This window comes from Alligator sinensis, unplaced genomic scaffold (genome assembly GCF_000455745.1).
Source record: "Alligator sinensis unplaced genomic scaffold, ASM45574v1 scaffold970_1, whole genome shotgun sequence".
Taxonomy (NCBI): domain Eukaryota; kingdom Metazoa; phylum Chordata; order Crocodylia; family Alligatoridae; genus Alligator; species Alligator sinensis.
The window spans coordinates 585,846-608,088 of NW_005842094.1; the positions used below are offsets into that span (position 1 = coordinate 585,846).

General features: G+C 44.1%; 1 protein-coding gene across 3 annotated transcripts in view; it reads right to left on the reverse strand.

The window, feature by feature from the left end:
- The window catches only part of PMEPA1 (prostate transmembrane protein, androgen induced 1), a 62,456-nt gene that overhangs the window by 7,620 nt on the left and 32,593 nt on the right, over positions 1-22,243 (reverse strand). For 2 of the 3 annotated variants that reach the window (XM_006024076.2, XM_006024075.2), the window contains exon 2: positions 5,248-5,402. In XM_006024076.2, the coding sequence (XP_006024138.1) occupies positions 5,248-5,402 (155 nt within the window). Of the gene's footprint in view, positions 1-5,247; positions 5,403-6,623; positions 6,698-22,243 lie in introns of all 3 variants that reach the window. The other variant, XM_025204690.1, reaches the window with a different exon arrangement.

The window sequence follows — 22,243 nt, forward strand, 5'->3', positions numbered from 1 at the left end:
TATATATATGGTAGCTTGGAGGTAGCTTGATTACAGTTAGTTACCTCAGTCAAAAGAAATCCAAATCAATGGGCAGAGGAGTGAGTGTTTACTTTGCAATGTCCTCATGGCAGACTTCCTGAGCAGCGAGTGCCTCGCTGCCTTATGCTAGATGTTTTATATTTAATTTAGCAGTGGGCAGTGCTGTTGCAACATCCCATCTGCTCTTCCATTTCCCCTGGAGTGATGTCAGCCTCCTTCCATGAGGGCAGCTGCAGCATAGCAGAAAGTCCAACACTTTCTGTAATGAAGAGGCAACACCTCTGAATCCCATTTTCGGTTGGCAGACAAGGTTCCTTGGGTTGGCTACTTTAGAAGGCCATTTCCAAATGGGGACAAAGAACACTGGCAAATGGATTAAATTACTTTCAAAGCTTCTCCAAAGCCTTACCTCCCTGCACAATAAGCACTTTGGGGTAGAAACCCCCTTGCTGTTTTGTTCTATGTATACACAGCACCTCATATCAATGGGTCCTGACCTAGGACTGGGGCTTCCACATACTACTGTAATAATAATAATAATAAATCAGACAGAGCCCAAGATTAAATAGAGCAGAAACTTTGTTAAAATAGAACTGGCAAGAATCTGAGGATGGTCAGAAGCTGCATCAACTGTCATTCCTGACTCTGAAATAGTTTGATCTGGGATTTTGGTTCTTATTCATTCCACTTAGGCTTTTACAGCTGGATCTGGCAAGCCTAGCTATACACATGGCTTTTCCCACTGGAATTCAGCACGTGTGCGAGTGCCTGCAGGCCTGGGGCCATGTGCAGCAGCCATTGCCATGATGCCTGAGCAGTGGCTTGCACTTCTCTAAATCCAAGGAGAGTAGCAAGTTTGCAGGACAAAACGTTAGCTGTGACTTCCCTGTTTTAAGCACCTGTACCCTGGCTAAGAGACTGCAGCACTGCTGGCCCTCAGCCTTCGAACATCATTAGACAAAAATCCCCAGGAGATCAAGGGTTTTTCAGACGAGACATCTGAAGCTTTTTTTTTTTTAATTTACCTTTGATTTCTGGGTACTGGGGTTCATGTTTTTTCAAGCTTATCTGCATAGCCACTGGGTCTACAAACCTGCTGTTTACTTTTATTTTAAGTGAAAGCTCAGCTTCTGGTGTATTCGTATAATTGGATTTCAGGGGGAAAAAACAAATCAATCAAGCAGGTATAAAAAGAATTCCAGAAGTTGGCAACACCGACTATAACTAGCCAAAAAATATATTAAAAAAAATCTATTCAATAGAATGTAATACAGTTGCTTATCAGGATAGTATTCATGCATTTATGTGTAGAAATAAATAGCAAAAATAGCAAAATCTCAGTCCCTAAGATTTGTCTCTGGCTCTTTGGTTTTGGGCATCAGGAGGGAGTAGGGTTTCCATTTCTGCTTAACTTTTTATCGGCCCCTGTTGGGGGGGGGGGGGGGGGGGGGCACTTTTCTCTTTTTTTTCGCGCCCGGGTGGGGGGGGGGGGGGGGTCAACATTTCCTCTTCTCCCAAAGATGGTCAGATTTTGAATAAGTGAAAGGATCTTTACAGGAAAAGCAGTTTTAGCATCAAGGGAGAATAGGGAAAAAAACCCCATCATGTTAGCATTGCTCACGTTAAAGTCTTCTCTGGGAAAATAGTAAGGCTTTTTCTTTTTTACTTACAATTTTTATGCCAAGAGAGCAGGAGGGAAATAAAAACGGGGACTTACTAGAGCTCTAGGACTCTGCTAGGGAAAAGGCACTTTCCCATTTCCAGGAACTGAGAGTATATGCACATCTCTGTTCACAACACCACAGCAATATTTGCTTTTATTTATTTATTTTAAGGCTCAGTAAAAGTTCAGTGGATTGCACAAACCAATATCCAGTTCAACACTGAGAATGCACGGAGGTGGCAGGGAGTAATTTCTATTGGAATATTGTTTTCTATAAAAATAAATCACACTGTGCTGAATTTAAAATGAGCCACCTTTAAGAGCTTTGCAATGATTGATCCTCATGTAATGAGCTTCCTGTTCAGCACGCTAGGGGGCTTTTCTGTCCTTCTAGGAGAGCACCCAGCAGGCCACTAACTAAAGTGTGTCTGAGACTTAATTACACTCTATTTAAGAAAATGGGGAAAAAGAAAATAAAAAGGAAAAAAAAACAAAAAACCAACCCTTTCCTCTGGGGTAAAAAGAGAGAAAAAAGGGAGGCTGAAAACTGAAGACATAATCCATAATTAAAAATAAAAAGATAAAGGACTGTTTGATCTATGAAGCTAATTTGGGTTACAAAGCTATTCCTTCTATGGTAAATTCAAACAGGCTTTGAAAGTATTTATACACAATGCATATGGCATTGAACTGGTGTACTGTAAAACCTGCCAGGAGATGTTCTTGATTTTACACTGCCTAACCACAGGAAATCCAATGAACCCCCAAGAATGCAGGTAACTGGAGACTAGTATTCTGGTTTGCAGGATGCTCTCGATGAGGGGTACGGGCATACCACAAGAAAGCAGAGCCTTGCAGACTTCTGCGTCTACATGCAAAGTGGTACAGCAGCCTCAGGTTGGAGACAGACCAGAAGGACTCAGTGCCTCTCCAGGGGTTTAGCTTAAAACAGAGTGCACCGCAAGTAAACCTTTCATGAAAAAGTTATCTTAATTTGTGACATGAAAACATCTGAAGTAGAAGTCACGACAGCTGGGCAAAGGGGATTTTTTCTTAGCTTCAGGGCCAAGTTGAAAAGTTGAGGGGGGAGTGGAAATGGTTCAGGGTCAAACTGGGCTAAATCAAAAAGCTTTAGGTCACCCCAAAACACATCACTGGACCCAATCAGATTGCCCTCACCATTTTAAGGTTACTTATTTTTTTTATTTTTTTTTAAATGTAGGTTGATTTTATAACAATAAAATTTTGAAAAGTTTCAAGTAGAATGGTGCGAAAAAGACACCGTTCAGTCTTTCTGAAATGGAATATCTCCTTCATTAAATGGCAAAACAAAGTGGTCTGATGTCTCTGGTATACCCTCTCTTCCACCCCTTCCCCCCCACCCCGCCCTCAGATATTTGTTCCTTTTGCTCCAGTTCTTACTGAGCTTTGCCCCCTCACCAAAACACTATTTTTCAGCAAACTGACCATTCATTAAAACAAAAAACAAAACAAAACAAGCCCCCCCCCCACCTGCCCAATGCATTAAGATAAATTTTCTAAAGCTATACTGCATCAGGACCAGAAAACTCCTAGGTCACTTCCTTGGTCATGCTTTTGGGTTGTATCATTTATTTCTTGTCCTTTTAGAGTTTCTTGCACCCCTTCTGAAGCATCTGAGGTCATCTTCTTTCAGAGAGACAAGGCAACCGGCTAGTTGGACCCATTAGTGATCCATTAGCAATATTCGTATGAAGATCTCTTTGGGCCAAGAACCTTTTAAGGACAGGCGAGACCTTGTATTCCAGTCAACACAAACCAGAACTAAAAGTATTACTGATGAAACTAGGAGATCTTGAGATAAGGAGCAAGAAATCTTTGAGACTTCAAAGAGGGTCTGTATACAAGTTAAAAGTTCAAGTCTGATCCCAATATTTTTGTGAAATATTTTAACGTCAAATGATTATCGTGCCAGTCCAAAGTAGTTTGCTCCCGTTGCCTGTTTAAACAAGTGACTGTTAATGGTGCTCACTCTTAGTCTCTCAGAGATGCAGTCTGCATCAGACTAAATGAAGGGTTGTTTAACTGAACTGAGTATTTTTACAGTTCTTCCTCCCAAGAGGCTGTCTCGTTTTGGCATGAAATACTAGTCAAGGGACCTCAACTGCCCTATTTTGTGCCAAAATGAAAGACCATCCATGGGATGAGGGGGACAGTCTGTGTGATTCTGCACATGAACAGAAGAGTGGACTGTCAGCCGAATACCATGCTCCTGCCCACATGGGCATGAGAGGTATTGCAGCTCTGACTTTAAAACTCACTGCTTTGCCCATTAGGTTTCCTGTTTCTAAAGGGATCACTTCACTTAAGGCGTGGAAATGGTGCTCCATGTTTGACAAAATGAGCATGGGCCACATTCTACTAGAATTTGTATTCAAGTAGAAGCCCATGAATTGGAAAAGAGCAACTTCTGGTTCACAACAGTGAATGGAGGGACATTCATTTTTTATTTCACTCCTAGGCAAATTCCTGTGCAGTTCCAAATGCGTGCAGTATTCCTCCTTTTCACTTCCTGTCCCAAACTGCCCAGTTCTACATTGTGGGTGGTGCGAGACAGCCTGGCTATGGAAGAGCCTTGGGATCCTTCAGCAGGAAAGACAATAGGCAAAGACAAGATATTCCTGGGCTGAAAGGTGAGTCCAATAAACAGGAACATGAAGATTGGATTTGTTGGCTACAGGTTCTTAAACTGTGCTCATCCCCACAGGATCAGTGCGTTAAGCAACATCTGTTACTTTGCTGGAGTGGCTTTTGATTGAATTGGTGTCAGCAACACAATTAATAGAACAGCATTTCTTCCCTGGGCTTTAAACTTCCTGCTTCATTAAAAATGTCTCATGAACATCATAGGCATTATTTCATGGAGAACTTTTCTTGTAAGACAGACCTATTCTATACTACGGGAATGGCACAAAACCATTGCACCTTCCACTGTTGCGACGTTTTGCCACCACTAGAGAATGCTAGAAAACACCTAGGGAGATATGCACCTTCCCTTCTAAACTGTAGTGCAGCGTGGGGCTTCCTGGGAATATGGTATCCAAGGGGGTGATGTAATCTGGAATTACGCAAGTTAACATATTTAACTCCCAGATGACTGCCTGCATCTAGCAATTTCAGGAAATGAGGGACATAAGAATATTCTTCCCAGGATCCCTTTTAGCAGTTTTTTTGGGTTTTTTTTGTTTTTTTAATCAGACACCGGTACAACGCAGGCACCTGTAGCTGCATTTGTGATGGACAGAGAGCACAAAATGGTTGCAGCATTTCTCTTAATGCACAGCATGCCAACTGGAAGTTTCTACACAGACCCCAACCATCCCATGCATGAAGGTTTAACTGTCTTGAAGGTGCCTGCTCATAATGCTTTGGGGGGAGACAGACTCTACTAGTTAGGCAAATTCAGGTAGGAATTTGGATTCCTAAGGATTCAGGCAACAATTCACAAGCATCTCATCAGGTGGCAAACATTAGGCCCAGAGAGGGAGACAGACAGATGTGGGGGAATTATTGGAGATACTTACTGATGACAGGTTCTCATCTCTTCTTCTCCCTTGGCTGTGCCGGTTGATGAAGGATCGTGCAGAGAGTTTGTAGTGGTTCAGCAGACACGTGATCACCACCACCATCACCATCATCACCACCACGATAATGATTATCTGTACAAACTCCAACTCCGCTGTAAGAGAGGTAGAGAGAGATTTTCAACCATCTTGGAAAGCAGAGAAATATAGTACAAGAAACACTGGAGTGAGTTTGACTATAAAGCCCGTGGAATTGCACAGCTACATCCAGAGATGTTTAAGACACTCAGACGCACAAGGTTTCCACATGCTTTCAGTTAGGCAACATAGAACAAGGGAAATTACCTATGCCAAGGAATAAGAGGCCTAAGACATGAACTACAAAGGTTCTAAGTTATGCCGAAATGTTTAAAATTGATTAACCTGAGCTTCAAGGGTAGGACCCCAACACAAAAGTTTCCCCCCAAAAATCTCTCAAAAGCTTCAGGTTTAAGTTACCTCTACCAGAAATGCGTTTCCTGCCTCCACAAACCAATCTGTAAATGAAGGATTTCTGTACTGAATGCTGCTTTGGCCCACATTGTGGAACCATGCAGCAAGTATTTCTGGTCTTAATTAGAATTTAAAACAAGCAAACACCACCGAGTTCAGTCTTGCAGTTCACTTAACCTTTACTGAGCCTCTGTACACCAGAGGGTTTGGGATTAAATTAAGCCTTGACACCCCAGTGAATCAGAAGAGAGTTATCCCCATTTCACAGAGATGCTAACAGAGGCACAGGAAGCAAAAGGACCCACTCAAGACACTGCGGAGAGTCTGCAGTTCTGTGGTCTGTTCCTGACTCCCGGTCCCAGCTACCAGCCAAATTCCCTCTCTAAGACCATGAACTCTGCCACAACACACAGCTGTTCAACGAGAAGACAGACGTCCTCAATCTATTCTGATTGCAACTCCTCCCAGCTCTGGAGACAGAAGTAATTCAATGTAGTGCTCAGTTTACCAAGCTGACAGTGGCAGCTTGAATGGACTGAACTGGCACAAAGGACTGTTACAGGAAAAAAACCCAAAAAAGCCCTCCAAACAAGCAGGAACAAGCAGCAACAGCGTGTCTTCAAAAGACAGGCCAGTGGCTGGCAGGGGCCGACTCCTAAATGCTAAGACGGCAGTTCCCCACACTTCATTTTGACTGTGTGCAATTAGATGGAGAAAACTGGATATGAAAAACAGCACATAGTAACTTGATAGATGTGTCTATACATTCCTAGCTCAGACAATGAATTTGGCATCCAGGCAGAGACTGGATCCCCGAAGTAGCTCTGCTGCCCAACAGCTGGCCAAGAAATTACTGCCACTGCCTGTGGAACACGGATGCTCACCTGTACTACAGGGCACAGCGTGTTCATGTTTGTGCCACCCTGGCAGCAGGAACCTCACGGATAATTTGGGATATCTGTAAAGACACGAGCCATTGCAGGGGAAAGAAAAGAGGACAGACAAAGCCAATAATACTCATGATTTTCTCTGAGAGAAAAGCTATTGAAAGAGCAGATTTGAAAAAGCTGTGTCCTTAGCTATTCCAGGTGCTGCGATTTGCATTAAAATGTAAGCACCTAAAAAAGGCAGCATGGCAGTAGCATTCATATTGGATAGGGGGGGTTCTGCAGAAACAGGCAGATTTTATTTTTTTTTTTTATTGAGATGGGTTCTGCTGAATCAGGCAGATTTTATTTTTTTTTTTTATTGAGAGTTTCACAACTGCCAGCTGCCAGGAGGAAAGTGCCAGCAAAAGCATATAAAACATCAAGGAAAAACAGTCCAAGTGCAATCCTTGCCGGTTACCTTGGAGTAAATTCTGCTAGGCAGCAGCTGCAGCTATCTCTGCCTCTGGACCAGTCTTCATGCTACCTTTCCCATAGCACCTTCCAACCCAAAGGGGCCCCAAACACTAGTCCCAATTATGCCCACAACCTCAAAAGTCTCAGGACCATCTTTAAAACACTGCAACTATGACGCATGCAAGTCTGTTCAGGGTTGGACTCCATATATGCTGACAGCGCCACTGAAAACACAGTCACTTCTGGAGTGGAGGGAGGCAAATAAGTGTGTGCATGTGGTGGGAGTGCATGGAAATCAGCCCATAAAAGCGTGCGCAGTGATAGAGAGCAATTTTAGCTCAGGTCACAAAGGCAAGGTCACCAGGTTTCTAAAAGGGAAGCACAGGATTGTCACTGTAAAGCAGACACGGTGTCCAAACACCACAGTGATGGGCACAGCATGCAGATATGTCTTTTGCCTCTTTAAGCTGCAGGACGATGAGCCAAGGGCCCCTGCTGGAATTAATAGGGTGGAGCTAGCAGTACAAGGAGACATTAAACCAGCTAGTCCCATTGAACAACAAAACCAGTGCATCTCCCTCTCTGAACGGTTTAAAGAGTGGGGGCGAAAGTCCTACAAATCCCCATTCATTTTTGTCCTCTTTTAAAAAGGAACTTCGGGGAGGAGAATTAAGGTACGGGCTCTCTAGAGAAAAGCGTGCGTCTTACATTTGCGGTGCTCCCCTCTCATCCCTCCCCCATCTTCATTTCAAACGTCCGCGAATTCAGGAATCCAGAGCAGAGCGTGAGCCTCTTATTTTTAATGGGAGGAAAGAGGCTGGAGAGGAGATGGGTGGAGAGATTTACCCAGCAACAGCCCAAGAGCGCTCTCTCTCTCCCCCAGAGCCTTTCAAAGTCTCAATAATCTAAATGTAATACTCTCAATTGAATGGGGAACATACAGTACGCATATTGTTCCTGACACCCACATTCAGAGCCGCAGCCTATCATCGGGGATTGTTTGGGGGCCTGTAATAAACAGAGGTCTTTAAATCCACTCCAAAGAAAAGGCAGCTCTGCACTTTCTACCTCAATGAGATACATGTCAAAAAGCCACACAATGCCATGAAGGGAAGCAGTCACACAGGCCCTCGGCCTCATTTAAATATTTGCTATTAAAATTCAAGGGCCCTTTGTAGCAAGTCTCCCTGCATGACCAAAAGGATGAGAGCCTTTAAACCATTACGCAGAGCCCTTTTGTTTCCTCCCAACCATGAGAGGTTAAAGGTAACAGGAACCCTGACAAGGAGACAATCCCCTTGTCCTTGTGTTAACTGCGAGCGCCCTGGGCATGCTTCGGTGCTTCCTAGACAGCTCTAAGCACTTTGGCAGACAGACAGGCAGCCTCGAGGGTGGAGTTACGGCAGACGGCGTTTGACAGTCCTCTCACGCGCCGCACCGCACCTCGCAGGGCCTCAGCCTTGCCTGACAAGGGGGAAGAGTGGGGAGGAGGGGGTTTATAGAGACGCATGGGCATTTTTTTTTATTGTTTTTGGTTTTGTTTTACTAGGCTCATTTCTGAGTGCCTGCCTGCAGGGGATGGGGTTCCCACAGTCACCCTCTATGCATTCAGGCTGCAGGAGACCTGCATTTGGGCTGGCTTGTGCTAGAAGAAAGTACAGATTTGCAGAGCGGCGGGCTATATGGGGTGAGCGATCCCGTTTCCTAACAGGGCTGTTGTGATCCTCCGGCTGCTGAGAAACTCAACGCCCCCTTTAAAAAGAAGATTCCCCCGAGATACTCATTCAGAAGAGGAGTCTTGTTGCAAACAGCCGCTCTTCAGAGAGATGGACCTCACAGTGGGAGCTCCAGTTCACTTTGCATATAGTGGGTGGCTTAGGCGAGGCAGCAGCATATTATAACAGCCCCTTTCAGTGACTTCACAATCCCATTCCCATCAGGCAAAGTCAGAAACGCTCCACAGCCTGTCAGTGCAAAATGTATTTACCTGCAGACAGCATCACCTACCCAGTGCACAAGCGCACGCCCCACACAGCGCCCTGTATAGTGCCTCCAAGCACGTGAAGTCTGGAGAGGAACCCGATTTTGTTACTCAGGTGGAAAAGTGGTTTGCAAATAAAAGTCTCAAGCTAAATGGATTGGGTGGAGATGCCGTATTCAGAACATGCCTGTGCAATGCCAAAGATTGTATGTGCATTGGGGTTCACAGGAGTTTGCTGTGAGCTAATTTAGAAGTCTGCTGAAGTCAAACAATTATCATCGCGATAGATGCACACCCCTGCAGCCCTGGTCGCCACTCCGACAGGAAAGCTTCAGGCTTTCATGGCATTGCCCCAGCAATGGTCACGTTTCTTCTATAACCGCTGCTTGGCACAGTTTCGCTAGGGCACTGCTGTAGTACATTCCCTTTCTACGTGCCCTGCCCCTGTCAAGGTGCCCAAGTTACTCAGCAGCTGCATTCACAGCTCTTTGAAACATGGTACAGATTACTGCAGCTTCAGAATGATGAACCCCCTTACCCCACGCACCCACTGTTAGCAGAGACCGCAAGCTGGATAAACAGCCATCCCACATACTGGAATATGCCATTTGCTGCAGCAGCTACAAAAACCTGGGATTTAAGGTGAGCCAATTTTGCCCCTGAAAGCGTAACATATGTTCTTGGCCACTATAGGAAGATTCAGAGAGAAATGAGAGAGATGCTAAAAGAGAAGCAAGGCTAGCTGGTTATAAAGGAAAGTTCTCACCCATCAGTGACAGACGCACCAATTAGCTAAATCTTGCTGAACTGTTTCAGGAATTTTGTTGGTGCAAATAAAGCTATTGCCATATGGCAGTGGTTTTCATACTTCTTTACCTGCAAAGCCAGGTGTCTTAGTAAACTAGGAGTGTTTTTACACCTGCTCCAGGGGTGGGAGTGCATGGGGGCTTTAATTAAACCAGCTTTAAGAGTTTCAGTTTTTAGTTAAAGTGCTCCTGCTACCATTTTGAAGCACTGGGACGCTGGTACACGAGACACGGAGACTGGCTGCGCTCCAGCGGATTCGATTAATCTACTTTAATTACAGCACGCTGGAGCAGCCTCCCTGCACGTCTATGGGCACCCAATGAGACCAACCTTAAGAGGGAAAGAAAAAGATTTTTTTTTTTAATGTCCTGCAAAATGATTTAAAATAGCTTTTACACACATGCGTGTCCATGCACGCATGCACGCACACAAGAAACAAAGGACTGGTTTCCCTCATTGAGAAGAGTGTGAATGATATAAGGATCAGGGTCATATCAACAGCCTTGGAATTGGTTCCTAGTCCAGCATTAGATATCATCTAGACTGGCACAGAGGCTGGCTTAATAGTTGCAAAAAAGCTATTAATGTGACAATATTAATGTGATTACTAGAGCAAAAGAAACATTAGCTTCAGACAAGGTTTTTCCTTCTCCTCCCCCTCTTTCTTTCAAAGGCATCTACTTGGAGCTGGCTTGGAATATTAGGAGTAGACCCAAGTGAGACAAAGTTGTCAGATGAGGTTATAAGATTTATTGCATGGTTCTGCATCAACACACCACTACTTTGATTCCACTGCTAACCCCCTTTGATTCAAAGTTAGGTTGTTTAGAGTTGTAATTTAGTTTGAGCACCAGGTGCAGTGTTTAAAAAGTGAGTGAGAGAGAAAAAAGCATGCGTAACATCATAAATAGAAGCACAACTTCAATCTCCTCATTTGAAGGAGGGATTCATTTGCAAATTTAGCATTTTTCTGAGATTTTTGCAATATTTCAAAGTAACCAACACACAACCAATTTAACTTCTCCTTTTTCTTATCTATACCTGAACACTTTGAATCATTTATCTTTGTTTGACGGGGGAAGTAAATGACTCTCAAATATGGAAGTATCACTGTAACAGTTATTGTAGATTTTAGTAACATAAACAAGAGCCTGAATGGTGATGATTATGCTTCTCAGCCAGTGCTAGCTGTAAGGATGCGTGTATGCTGAGCTCTTAAAAAAAAAAAACAAACAAAAACAAAACTAGGTTTCCTACCACTGCATGCCTAGTGTAGATGATGCATCTGCAACTTTCAGTTGCTAAGGGCCACCAAAAAGCCACAAGGGTCACCATGAATGCTCTTATGGTAGCTGCTACTTGTGGCGTTGCACCCATTGGAGTGCAATGGTGGAACATTAAGCAGCAGCTCAGGGTAGGGAGTTCCTGTTCATCTAATTCTGCCCCTTAAACCCCAGTTTGGAGTGAGCATATGAGCTAGTAAATGAGACAAATTTGGAGGTGAGCTAACTGTATAATTTCAGCAAGAACATGGATGTCACCAGACCTGGCCTTTGGAAAAAATAAAACAAATTAACCACCCCCGCCATGACCTGCTCTTTTCAAGCTTCAAAGACTCCAGGCATTAAGATTTATGCAAACTTTCCTTCCCTTTTAACTTGTATTCATGAGATTTTTTTTTTTTCAAAAATCAGTGAGAACCCACACTGGAAAGCAAGATGTACATTGTAAAATTTTATCTAGTAATGGAAACTAATAAATAAAGATCTTAAAGAAATCCAAAAATTTAGTGACTTATTATACCTGTGCAATTCAGCCACTATACAAAAAAGGGTCTTTGGGGAAAGAAAAACCAAAACTACAAAGCATGTCATTTATAATTCCACTAGTATCTTAATTAAAAAAAAAACAAAAAAACAAAAACAGTATAGTTTGTATTTGGTTTCTTAACCATTGTCACTTTTCAATTAGAAGAGCTCTCATTCCATTTCTTTCTGTAATTTTCCCCCAGGGAGGTGTTATACATGCACTAGGCTTTACAAACTGGACAAATTCAGTTTTTAAATGCAAAGTAAGGTCACACTAATTTAATTTAGCATAATGTTTACTCCCAAGTACATTTCAAACTAAGAGGTTCAGACACTGCATTTGTGTAAGGCAACCAGATTTTTCTGAATTTTCTGTCTAGACAACACTGCTACTTAAATATAGGAGCCTTCGGTGTCTCCCAAAGCTGCTGGACTATGGAAGAAAAAAAAAAAAAAAGAGAGACAGACTGTAGCCATTCCCCTTGAAATCAGCATTCCTCAGATCAAAGCAGTACAGACAATTATAGCTATGTTGAATTTCTAAGGCTGTAAGCAAGCTAGGCAGAGTCCTTTGGCAATACACCTTATGGCCTTTTGCCCTGCAGACTTCAGGTGTGGTAGAAGACAGACATTTCCGCTGAACAATCTATTAAAAATAAGCTAAGAGCAGCAATGTCACTTTGCTTCACCTCCTGGTTAAAAACAAACACGTGCAAACTTGCTCATGCCTGGACTGCTGGCTGCCCACTAAGGTATTAGGGACTGAAAGTGTCTGAAATTTATGAAAATCTAATCTGGTTAGCAGTTGCTGCCAATGTGAAAAGGCAGAGGAAAGCTCATTGTCATTCTGACCGGCAGCTCCCATGAAACGACTTTCGACAGGCATGCCATTTCATTTATTGAGGCTCCAAGAGCACCCAAGCCAAGGTTCCCTCTTCATCTGAATGAAGACCTGTTCTTTAGAATTTAAAATCAAATTGAATCAGACACTGAAAGGAATAACTTTCTGATAGGAACTGGGAGTAGTTGAATTCTGCGTCCACTGAGCGTTTCAGACACAAAAGATTTCATATTAGTTTAAAATGGAAAAAAAAAACAGAGACAGCGATTTGCATTGATATTCATGCTACTATCAATGGGTATTTCTCTTTGCTAAGACATAGCAAGGCTCAGCTTTGAAGCATAGCTAGAATTGCCACAGGATATTTTATGCGGTTATGCATTTACTGTGCATTCCCTTATTTTGCAATTATTGCAATGTACAGAATATCTACCAATTAACTTTGTTATGATTTTTCTTTGTGGACAGAGTGCCATTTACTTACAGACACAAATACTCCACATGAGTAGGGGTAACATGGTGTATTTTGCTGAACTAAACCAGCAATACAATCTGTGATTTGTTGTACAACCAATCTGTACCGAATGGTTTTCCGGAGGGTCTTTTCCAATAAGACCTTTGCTTTCAGTTGGATGCAATTTGCAGCTGCAAGTCAGAACAATTCTGTTACTATCTGTACGGTTTAGTCATATGTATTGGAATTACGGATCATGCAGTAAAGGGGAAAAATAAAAATTACTTGGGAGATAATGCAACTATATTGGCTTAGTTTGCTTACAGCTGCACTTGATAAAGGATATACAGATCATACTTTCTATGGTAAACTGTGCTGTAATGGAAAACATTGAGAGAGAGACTTAAGTCAGTTATCCAGAGGCAGACAAAGGATATCCTGGTGAAATGAATTCTTCCAGTGCTTTGTTTCTCTCTTGCCTAGATTAGCATCACATTTGAATGCTCTTAATACTGGAAATTTAAAAATACACCCTTCAAATTGGTGGCTGGGGTATTTCAAATCAGAATTGATCCAGATCTTAAATCACATTCTAAACGTTTGTGTTTTTATAGAGTTTAGTAACGGCTTTTTGTAAAAGTTCACATATTTGAGGGTATCCAGTAGACTGGTAGATGAGACTTTCCATATACCATTTCCAATTCACAAGCACCACCTTCCAAGAAGCCATATTTTTTCCAAAGATTCCCCACATAGAAGGGATGGGGTGGGAATCTGAACTTCTAGGTGGTACCCACATTAAGCCTTGGAACCAGTGGACATTCATCCATCACTATGGTCTTCGCAGGACACCACTATTTTGAAGAAAGCATCTGAAACACCATTTTTCCCTTGCGCCACGAGCTCTGAGAAACTAGGACGTGTGGCAACAGAGTCAAGCAAGCCCTTATTTGAAGGGACTCCATATATTAACTCTCAGCCACATTCAAGTCAAGTCTCTGATCTGGCAACTCCTGTCTTGTATGAAGAATAGTGTCAAGACTGACTATGCCATTTTGTGCATACAAAAGTCATTGACTGTGGGTGTGTATGGGTGTCACACATGCACAACTCTTCCCTCCCACCATTAATGACTGTTCCTTACAGTGTTTCCAGAGACCTTTGAGAACATTAACCCATGGGCCTTCTTACAGGCTTCCAAGGAAGGTGGTGTTCACCCCATCCTTGGGGGTCTTCAAGAGGAGACTGGACAGGCACCTGGCTGGGTTCACATGACCCCAGGTTTGGTGACCCTTTTCTTGCCTGTCAGGGGCAGGGGGTCAGACTAGATGGCCCACTGAGGTCCCTTCTGACCCTAGAAGGTATGAATCTAACCCCTTTGAAATAGTTAAGTATTACTATTCCGGGCTTGGGGAAAGGCAGGCTGAGTCCAGAGGAGTGCTAAGATGCTTTGCTCTGGCAAATCCTCAAGCCTGCCCATATTCCAGGAGCAGACTGAAAATGGAGTCAACGGGGAATTTTTAGCACTGTCATTTTCAAAACGTTAAATTTTTAGAGGCTTTGCAGATTAACTGGAGATTTTATTTTCCAGAGAAACTCTCTTCATTGTATTAAAATGAACACCCCCCCGCCATTAAACAAAAATCGAATGGGTTTTTATCACTTAAAAAAATTAGAGATGCACATTTCCATCTCAGTTGTCCGTAAAACCATGCAGCTTTTCCTCTCAGCTGGAGCCGATTATGGGTGAAAGTGTGGAGTTCTCTTAGCTTTACTGTCTTTTCAGGCAGCTTTTGCAGGAACTCTCTCCAAATCTGTTCTCTTTTGGACGTGTGCACAAGCCAGCTCAGAGAACAACGGGTCCCTCTCTCCACCTGTGAGCACGGACTCTGGTTAGCCACGAGACCACTATACGGACGCATCCGAGTGGCGGACCATTTCGGAAAGTTCACTGTTCATAAAGAAGTCTGCCAGGATCAAGATACAATTGAACATGTATTTGTCTGCACCCTGTGTCCGATTCAGACACGAGTGGCAAAGATGGGGCACTGGAGAAGCAAATCTCCAGGAGATTTGCCCTCTCCCCCAAATCATCCTTCAGAGGAGGGATTTTGGAGGCGAGGGTTGAAGTCGCTCTACTCCCAAGTCTTTTGCTTCTCTGGGGTTGTGGCAAGGTGACTGTACAAATGACTGAGGCCTTGGCATCCACACCCGCTCTGGTCCTGGTACTCCTACTCCTTGGCGGTATAGATCCAGCAGAGCTGCCCTGCCAGGTGACCCTGGAAGTGTACTGGAGTCCCAGGGAGAGGACATGCTAGCTACACAGAATACATCCTATGGTTGAATATACTCTCCCCCACATGCTCTTCAACCTATTCATTCTTCACCTTCCCCAGAAAGGCTTCTGCATAAAGCTGGCTCCATGTAAAAAGCAGATGGGAAGAGGGACAAAGCATTCCTAAGACAAGACAGACCCTGTCCCAGGTGAAAACTGGGGCAAGTCCCCATGAAACAAGCCTCCCTGGAGGCAGCTTGAGGACACGGTCCGGCCCAGTACCCGATGTGCTGGTTTCTTCACAAAAACTCCCCCTTTCAAGTGTCACACCATCTTTCCATCTCCAGGCAAGCTCCTGTCTTTGTCTGACCCTCAGATGGTTAGAGGAGGCCTACATAAAAAGTTACAGCTGAGTAATATGGAAAAGGGGACAAAAGTCCTGGGTGACGAGGTGAACGCAGGAAGTGAGTCAGTGCAGCAAGCCCTCTCTACAAAGGGGATTTTTTTTTTTTTTTTTTTAATTGCCCCAGCGTTGTCAATGCCACACTTTAGAGGCCAGGCCACAACCATGTTTATAATGGAAAGGAGTTACAGATTAAACTATGTAGGGGCCACTGCTAATCTATAAACCAAAATGAATTAGATTACTAAGCAGGGGGAGTGGAGGGGAGAAGAAAGAGAAAAAGGAAGTGAGTAAGAATTCAGGAGATTAAAGGGGAGGGGGGAAGGAGAGCGATAAGAAAACACTTATTTCATTATTTTAAAAGTTTCAAGATTCAGCGGAAACTTCTCTCCCACAGCATTTTAGTCACCACCTCACCTTGCCAACAAGTACATTTTCTTTCTTTCCTTTAGCCACGTTCCTCACTGAGAAAGGAATTCGGCAGAAGCGATAATGACTTACTGGGCCGAAAAGGAGTGCACAGCCCCAGCCAGAGATGAAATTCAGAGCTACAGTAGGGAGATAAAGCTGCTAGGCATCTGGACCTCATTTCAATTTTCCTTCCTGGTTAAGTTCGCTGTTTTGCAAATCAGACGTACAAAAAAGCTGAACCTCCCCCACAGGCCGATTTCCACTGCTAATAGGGCACTTCTTCCGATTTTAAAAGCTCAAGAAATTTGGCAAACTTTTCAGAGAAAGAGGCCCCAGGCATCCAATGACACAGCCAGATCTTTTTGTTTGTTTGAGTACTACACATTTGCCTTTGGTTTTGAATTTGTTTAATATACTTCAGAAAACTTCTCTGTCTAACCACCCTGGGATACCAATGAACAAGTTTTGGTGGGTGGAAGGGGAAGACTGCTTTTGCTTGACTAGCAACGCTCAATGAAGCCAGTACAAACAGTTATGGGAAGAGTAAGAGAAATTCAGCAAGATGCAGCCACCTCTTCTACACACTTGAACAACACCCCCTGTAAAAATCAAAACGGTTTTTGGAAGATGTGCACTGAGAACTCTTATTCGTGGTGATTGGTTTGAGGATGTTCACCGTCAAGCAATGGAAAACCATCTAAACTGATGGGCTTTAATTCTAGCCAACTTTTAACATCCTATTCCCAGCAAACTGCCAGAGGTTCTGCCTGAAGTTCTCCATTACCACCTCAGCTGATTACAAATATATGAGGACTGGCACCAAATGCTGGTGATGATTATACTAGCCACTGAAGGGAACAGATGAAGCTACAGCTCTTTTTAGTAGAAGCTAACTCATGTGCATTAGTGCTATGCAATGCTAGTGGGGACAAGGTGCTGGCACTTCATTGAGATGAAAACTAAGCCAGGTCAACAACCGCAGGCAAGTGCTGCCCAGTCCTTCCTACCTCACAGCAGAAGCTGAAAGCAACCTGCCTTGAACAGTATTTTAACCACCAGACTGCATCTCTTCATTTGTAATCACAATGCAAGAGAGAGAGAGCCCACTTTTTATGGCTAAGAATTGTAAAAAACTGTGAATTAATAAGATACACAAGGTTGCTTGTGGGGGAGTGGGCAAATCAACAGGTTTTTGTTTAGGGCCTCCAAGCAAGGTTAGCCGCTGCAGCATGGCTCGTCATGGGAGATGTCACTTTTAGGCACAGTGGGATGGCTCCAGGGAGGCACACTGAGCAGCCTTTTCCTAAATCTTACCCAGTAGTCCCAGAACAACTGCGTATAGGCTGCAAGCACGCTCAGGAATACTGAACTGAAAGTTTCTACCTCTTGGCACACAAGGCTCTCTGCTATGACCCTTCCTATGACTCGGTTTCCCAGGTGTGCAGAGGACGTATGCAGGGTTGGATAGGCATCGAAGTCCTTCGAGATCTTCCTATGAAACGCATTATTTAGAGGCAAACTGGGCAACTGAGTCGTAGCAAGACTTCCCCAACATCACCTCAAGAGACAGTGGTTCAGGCTGCATACACACATTTAAATAACCTTTTTTCTCTTTACACAGCCTGTTCTCTTGCGTAAGGAGAAAAAAAAAAAAAACAAAAGCAAACAAAAAACTTACTCGAGAGCCACACGTACAGATATTTGAATGCTGAGGCCCTGAAGAGTGAAGAGCTTGCGGTGCTGATGCTGCAGCCAGGGCGCAGCCCTGTGCACACCTCCCAGTATGCTGTGCCGGCCCCCTTAGTCTACCTGGCAAAAGATGACAGCAGTGCATAGGGCAGCCCTGAGTGGCTAACCCAGATAGTACAGGCTGACCACGGGCTGTCAGCAGGTGCAGACATTTACTCTCCTGGAAGTGATTTAACTCTGGTTGTACCCAGGTTATTTTTCTCCTGGAGTGGCCATTTTTACTCTGGGGAAAAAAAAGGCTGAACATCTGTACATTTGTGGTTTCTCCTGGGACAACAATGACTGACTGCCAAGAGAAACTAAATGTCTGCACAAGGCCAGAGATGGGGGCAGAATCTGGGCTTTCCAACTCCCAAGCTCTTGTTCAACCACGACGTGGCACACTGCCCTCCTCACTGCGCGAGACTCCTCGTACAGGGTTTGCTGCTACTTATGGAGCCTTACTTGATGAATGTGATTTGCATGATGAATAAAAAAGATGGGAAAGCAGTTACTTCTACCAGAATTTAAAACAGGCCAGTGTGAAACGTGGCCTCCAATCAGAAGGAAAATGTGCATAAACAACAGCATTCTGATTGGGCGGTATCTTTCCCATTAACCAACACTCGTTGTGCCCTCCTCACTTAATACAAGTTTTCAGCAAAACTCTGAACACGAGGGGTGTCTTTTGAAGCTTATAAAATCCTAACTGAAATACCGACTACAATAAAACTGTATGTATATAAAGGAGGAGGGTTGCTGGGGTGTGTGCGCTCCTGAGGGTGTGTGTGGGTGTGTGTAAAGGAGGAGGGTTGCTGGGGTGTGTGTGTATGCTCTTGGTGTGGGGGGGGGGGGGAAGAGAGAGAGAGAGAGAGATCTTCCAGACTAGACAGAATTTATTGGATAAATTAGTAAAGAGGTTCACAAATCCAAGATGAGCACTTTCATCATGCACTGTTTCTCTGATTTTCCATTAGCACCTCCAACATCCAAAGAGCAGCCCTGGCAGCGTGACACTCAAAGTAAAATGCTGTGGTGATGTACACAGTTCTTGTTTCTATTTTCATCCCCATTTTTCTAATCCCTCTGTGCTGTCCCTGCTTCTGGGCATCTTTTGCTTGAGCAGACTCTTTACAGGCCTGGATGGCAGCATCAGTTGTGTGGAAATTAAGGTGAAGGAAATAAACCCAGGGAAGGGCAAGGTATGGACTATTAGGACGACTCAGATATGAAGACTCTGAAGCCACTGACAGAGAGGAGAGAGAGGGGGAAATAAAAATAAGTCTGGTGTAAAGTGGTGCTTGATCCCTCCATGAACCATTGGACCACTGAGTCTTCAAGACAGCTTCCACCCCCATTTCTGATTTCTAAAGTCATGTATTTGATGGGTTGCCAAGAGGGAAACCAAAGGCATAGAGAGTACTGGACTATCACCAACAACTGGGAGAAAGGTTGGGTAGTGACCCTCAAAGCTTCAAAAACACCCCAAATGAAAAAGCAGCTCTTCAAATATGATTGAGGGAGCCTTACATCCCACAGCTGATGTAAGAAATGCTTTTCAGTATACAGGCATTTGAATGATTTTTATAAATATATTGTAGTAGAGCACCCATTTTGGCCAGCTTTCCCAAGGACCTTGCCTGTTTTCCCTACCTTAAGAAAGAAACCTTGGCAAATGTACATGCCTTAAGAACAAGCTAGTAAGGTATGATCTAGCCAGACACCATGAGAGTGATGCACAGCAGCCTCAGGCCCAAAGACTCTTGTTGCCTTGGGTATACCCCATCGGCCCGATTCTCAGCAATGATTAAGCACCCACGCCTCCAGCTTAACTCACCAGTGCTCAGAAGCCATCAAAACCAGGGCCTAAGTATTGAGAGGGAGAGGCAGGGAAAGTGAAAGGAGACACTGTCTATTGCCTTGGGTTAGCTGGCTGACAGGCCTAGCCAGATACAGTCAGACTATCATCCATGCAGCTTTGAAGTGTGCCCAGCTACTGAACTGCACGAGAACAGCTCAGCACTATTAGGGACAACAATCCCATTCTGCCAGGTGTTGATTTTTTAATAATTCATCCAGTTAATTCCACCTTGTCTGGAAGATCTGTGTGTATGTAGGGACTTTTTTCAGTTCTTGCCACAAGCAGCTTACCACCAACCAGCACCCTGCGTGCCACACCAGTTGGGGTCTGCACAAACATTACCCTGAGTCTTTTGCTTTACAAAGGCTGGTACACTACACTAGCAGCAAGTAGAGAAGAACCAGAAAAGTCTGCACCTGCCAACGAGCTTTATTAGCAATGTCAGGTGATGTCCTACCTCCATTTGATGCTGCAAGTGCCTCGAGGTATGTCTATCCTGCAACCGCATTCGAGCAGTTGCGACTTACGCAGCTGTACCTGAAATAGTTTAAAACTGTCTAGCATAGACAGTCTGCAGTGGCCCAGATTACCACCCCTGAACCAGCTATGTACTTGGGGGCTGATGTTCAGCTATTTGGCTCCCAGCTTCCAAGGTAAGGTAGGTAAGCAAGGGGTAAGATGTAGCCGAAGCTTTAGAAAGAAGAGTGCTCTGGGGACAGTTTAGAAAGGACACCTCTTCTGAAGCCCTCTCACTCTCGAGGATGCATAACCGAAGCAGACAGCTCAACTGGGTACTGCTCCAGTTCCCTGTACAATTAGAGACCTTGAAGCCCAGTTTCTCCAGAGGAAACAAGAGAACTTGAACCAGAGGAGAGCATCTGAACAAATGCCACTTCTAGGAATGTGGTTGGGGCTTTTTTGAGGGGTAATGCTTGCTTTCTTGACTTGCTGTGGCAACCTGAATATTCAGAGGACAATCTGAGGGTTAGTTCCCATACCAGCCACTTCCCTGGCTCTACCCCCAAAGGTGCATAAAAGGCCTGGAAAGGAGTCCCCTGGCACAGCAGCCTTGTCCCTTCCTGCTTCACCAGGCGGAGGTATTCTGTTGCAAGGAATTCAGAGCTGCTCTCCTTCAAGCCTAAGCGAGAACCAAAACAGCCGCCCGCCCCCCCCCGGTAAACAGCCAACATCCAGAGGGCTGACAACCTGGCATGCAACAGAAGCTACTGCCCCATCCCAAATTTTACCAGCTACGAAGACTCCAATGTACTGGCTTCCAGAGCTTGTGCAGAGGAGAACAAAGGCGAAATATTGTGACAGCCTTTGGTCACCAGCCCATTGGAAGGTGATCGCGGTTAGAAAAATTGAAGCATCAAGCCTGGCTTCATGTTGTTACTGTGCATATTTCTTCTGCTTCCCAAGCAACACCAGTACTGTTTAAACAGGATGTATGCATCAGCTATGCCTACGAGACATGTAAGGAGGCATTAAGAAAAAGAAATACAGCAGACAAAGCTCATCTCACTGGATTTCGTGTATCTAGGAGAAATACCCCAAAGCCTCGAAAGGCTTTCCCAACCCTGGCAATTATTCCCAACCCTGGCAATATGGGGATATAAATTAGGTAAGACTCAGACCCATAGTTACATCCAGCACTACACAGCTATATATGCGGCTCTGGGAGTTTGGTTCTTCAAGTGTCATTAACACACTTCACAGACCTATCAACAGGGCTGGTTATGATGTATGTTGATAAATGATGCATCAATAGGGCTGGTTATAATGTACAAGGCAGACCCCCCACCCATATGATTTACTGACCCTAGATTGAAAACTGTAGCATGTGGGCTAAGGAATAACAATTGCCCTATGACTAGTAAAGGGAGCTAGATGGAAAAAGAAATCATTGCTCAAGAAATATAGCCCGGTTGAATGCCAAAAGGTTATATTCACAGTACTGCTTTGTCCAGCTATAATTATGCTTTAATATAGTTCATTTTCTTTGTTCATTGGAATGGCAGTGTCATCTCCTCTGAGTCACGGACATGCCAGGTCCTGGAGCTGTGATAGTCCAGCCTTCTGTGGGAAATCACCCCCATTTCACACCCTCTGCGATGGGTATGCCTAATCAGAAAGGGCTTGGATGTCTGTGCAATAGTTTCATGTAGAGCTGCTTTGATTTTTGCCCTAGAAACAACGCCGCATCCCAGTTACACTAGTGCTCCCACTGATACAGAGAGGGTTGTCCCAAGGTAGTGTGAATGCAGCTCTCAAGAATGGGAGTCTGGTTCAAAGCCAGGGCTGCCAGAGACTGAGAAGAAAAAAAATCTACATGACAATGCGTGGAGCTGCACAGACATTAGACATACAGTCAGCAAATCTTTCAGCTAAGTCATCTTTTCTCTCCGAAATGATTAACAAAGAGCAGAGCGTTGGCAACTGTGATGCCAGTGCCTTGCTAGAAGATATTCCTTCAGTAAAGGAGTGCGAAGTTACAAGATAATGTAAGAATTAAACACGGATGGTTTAGGACAGGGAGCACTAGGAAAACAAACTCCCACCTTGCTTTAAGTCCAGCTGCACTTATTCCTC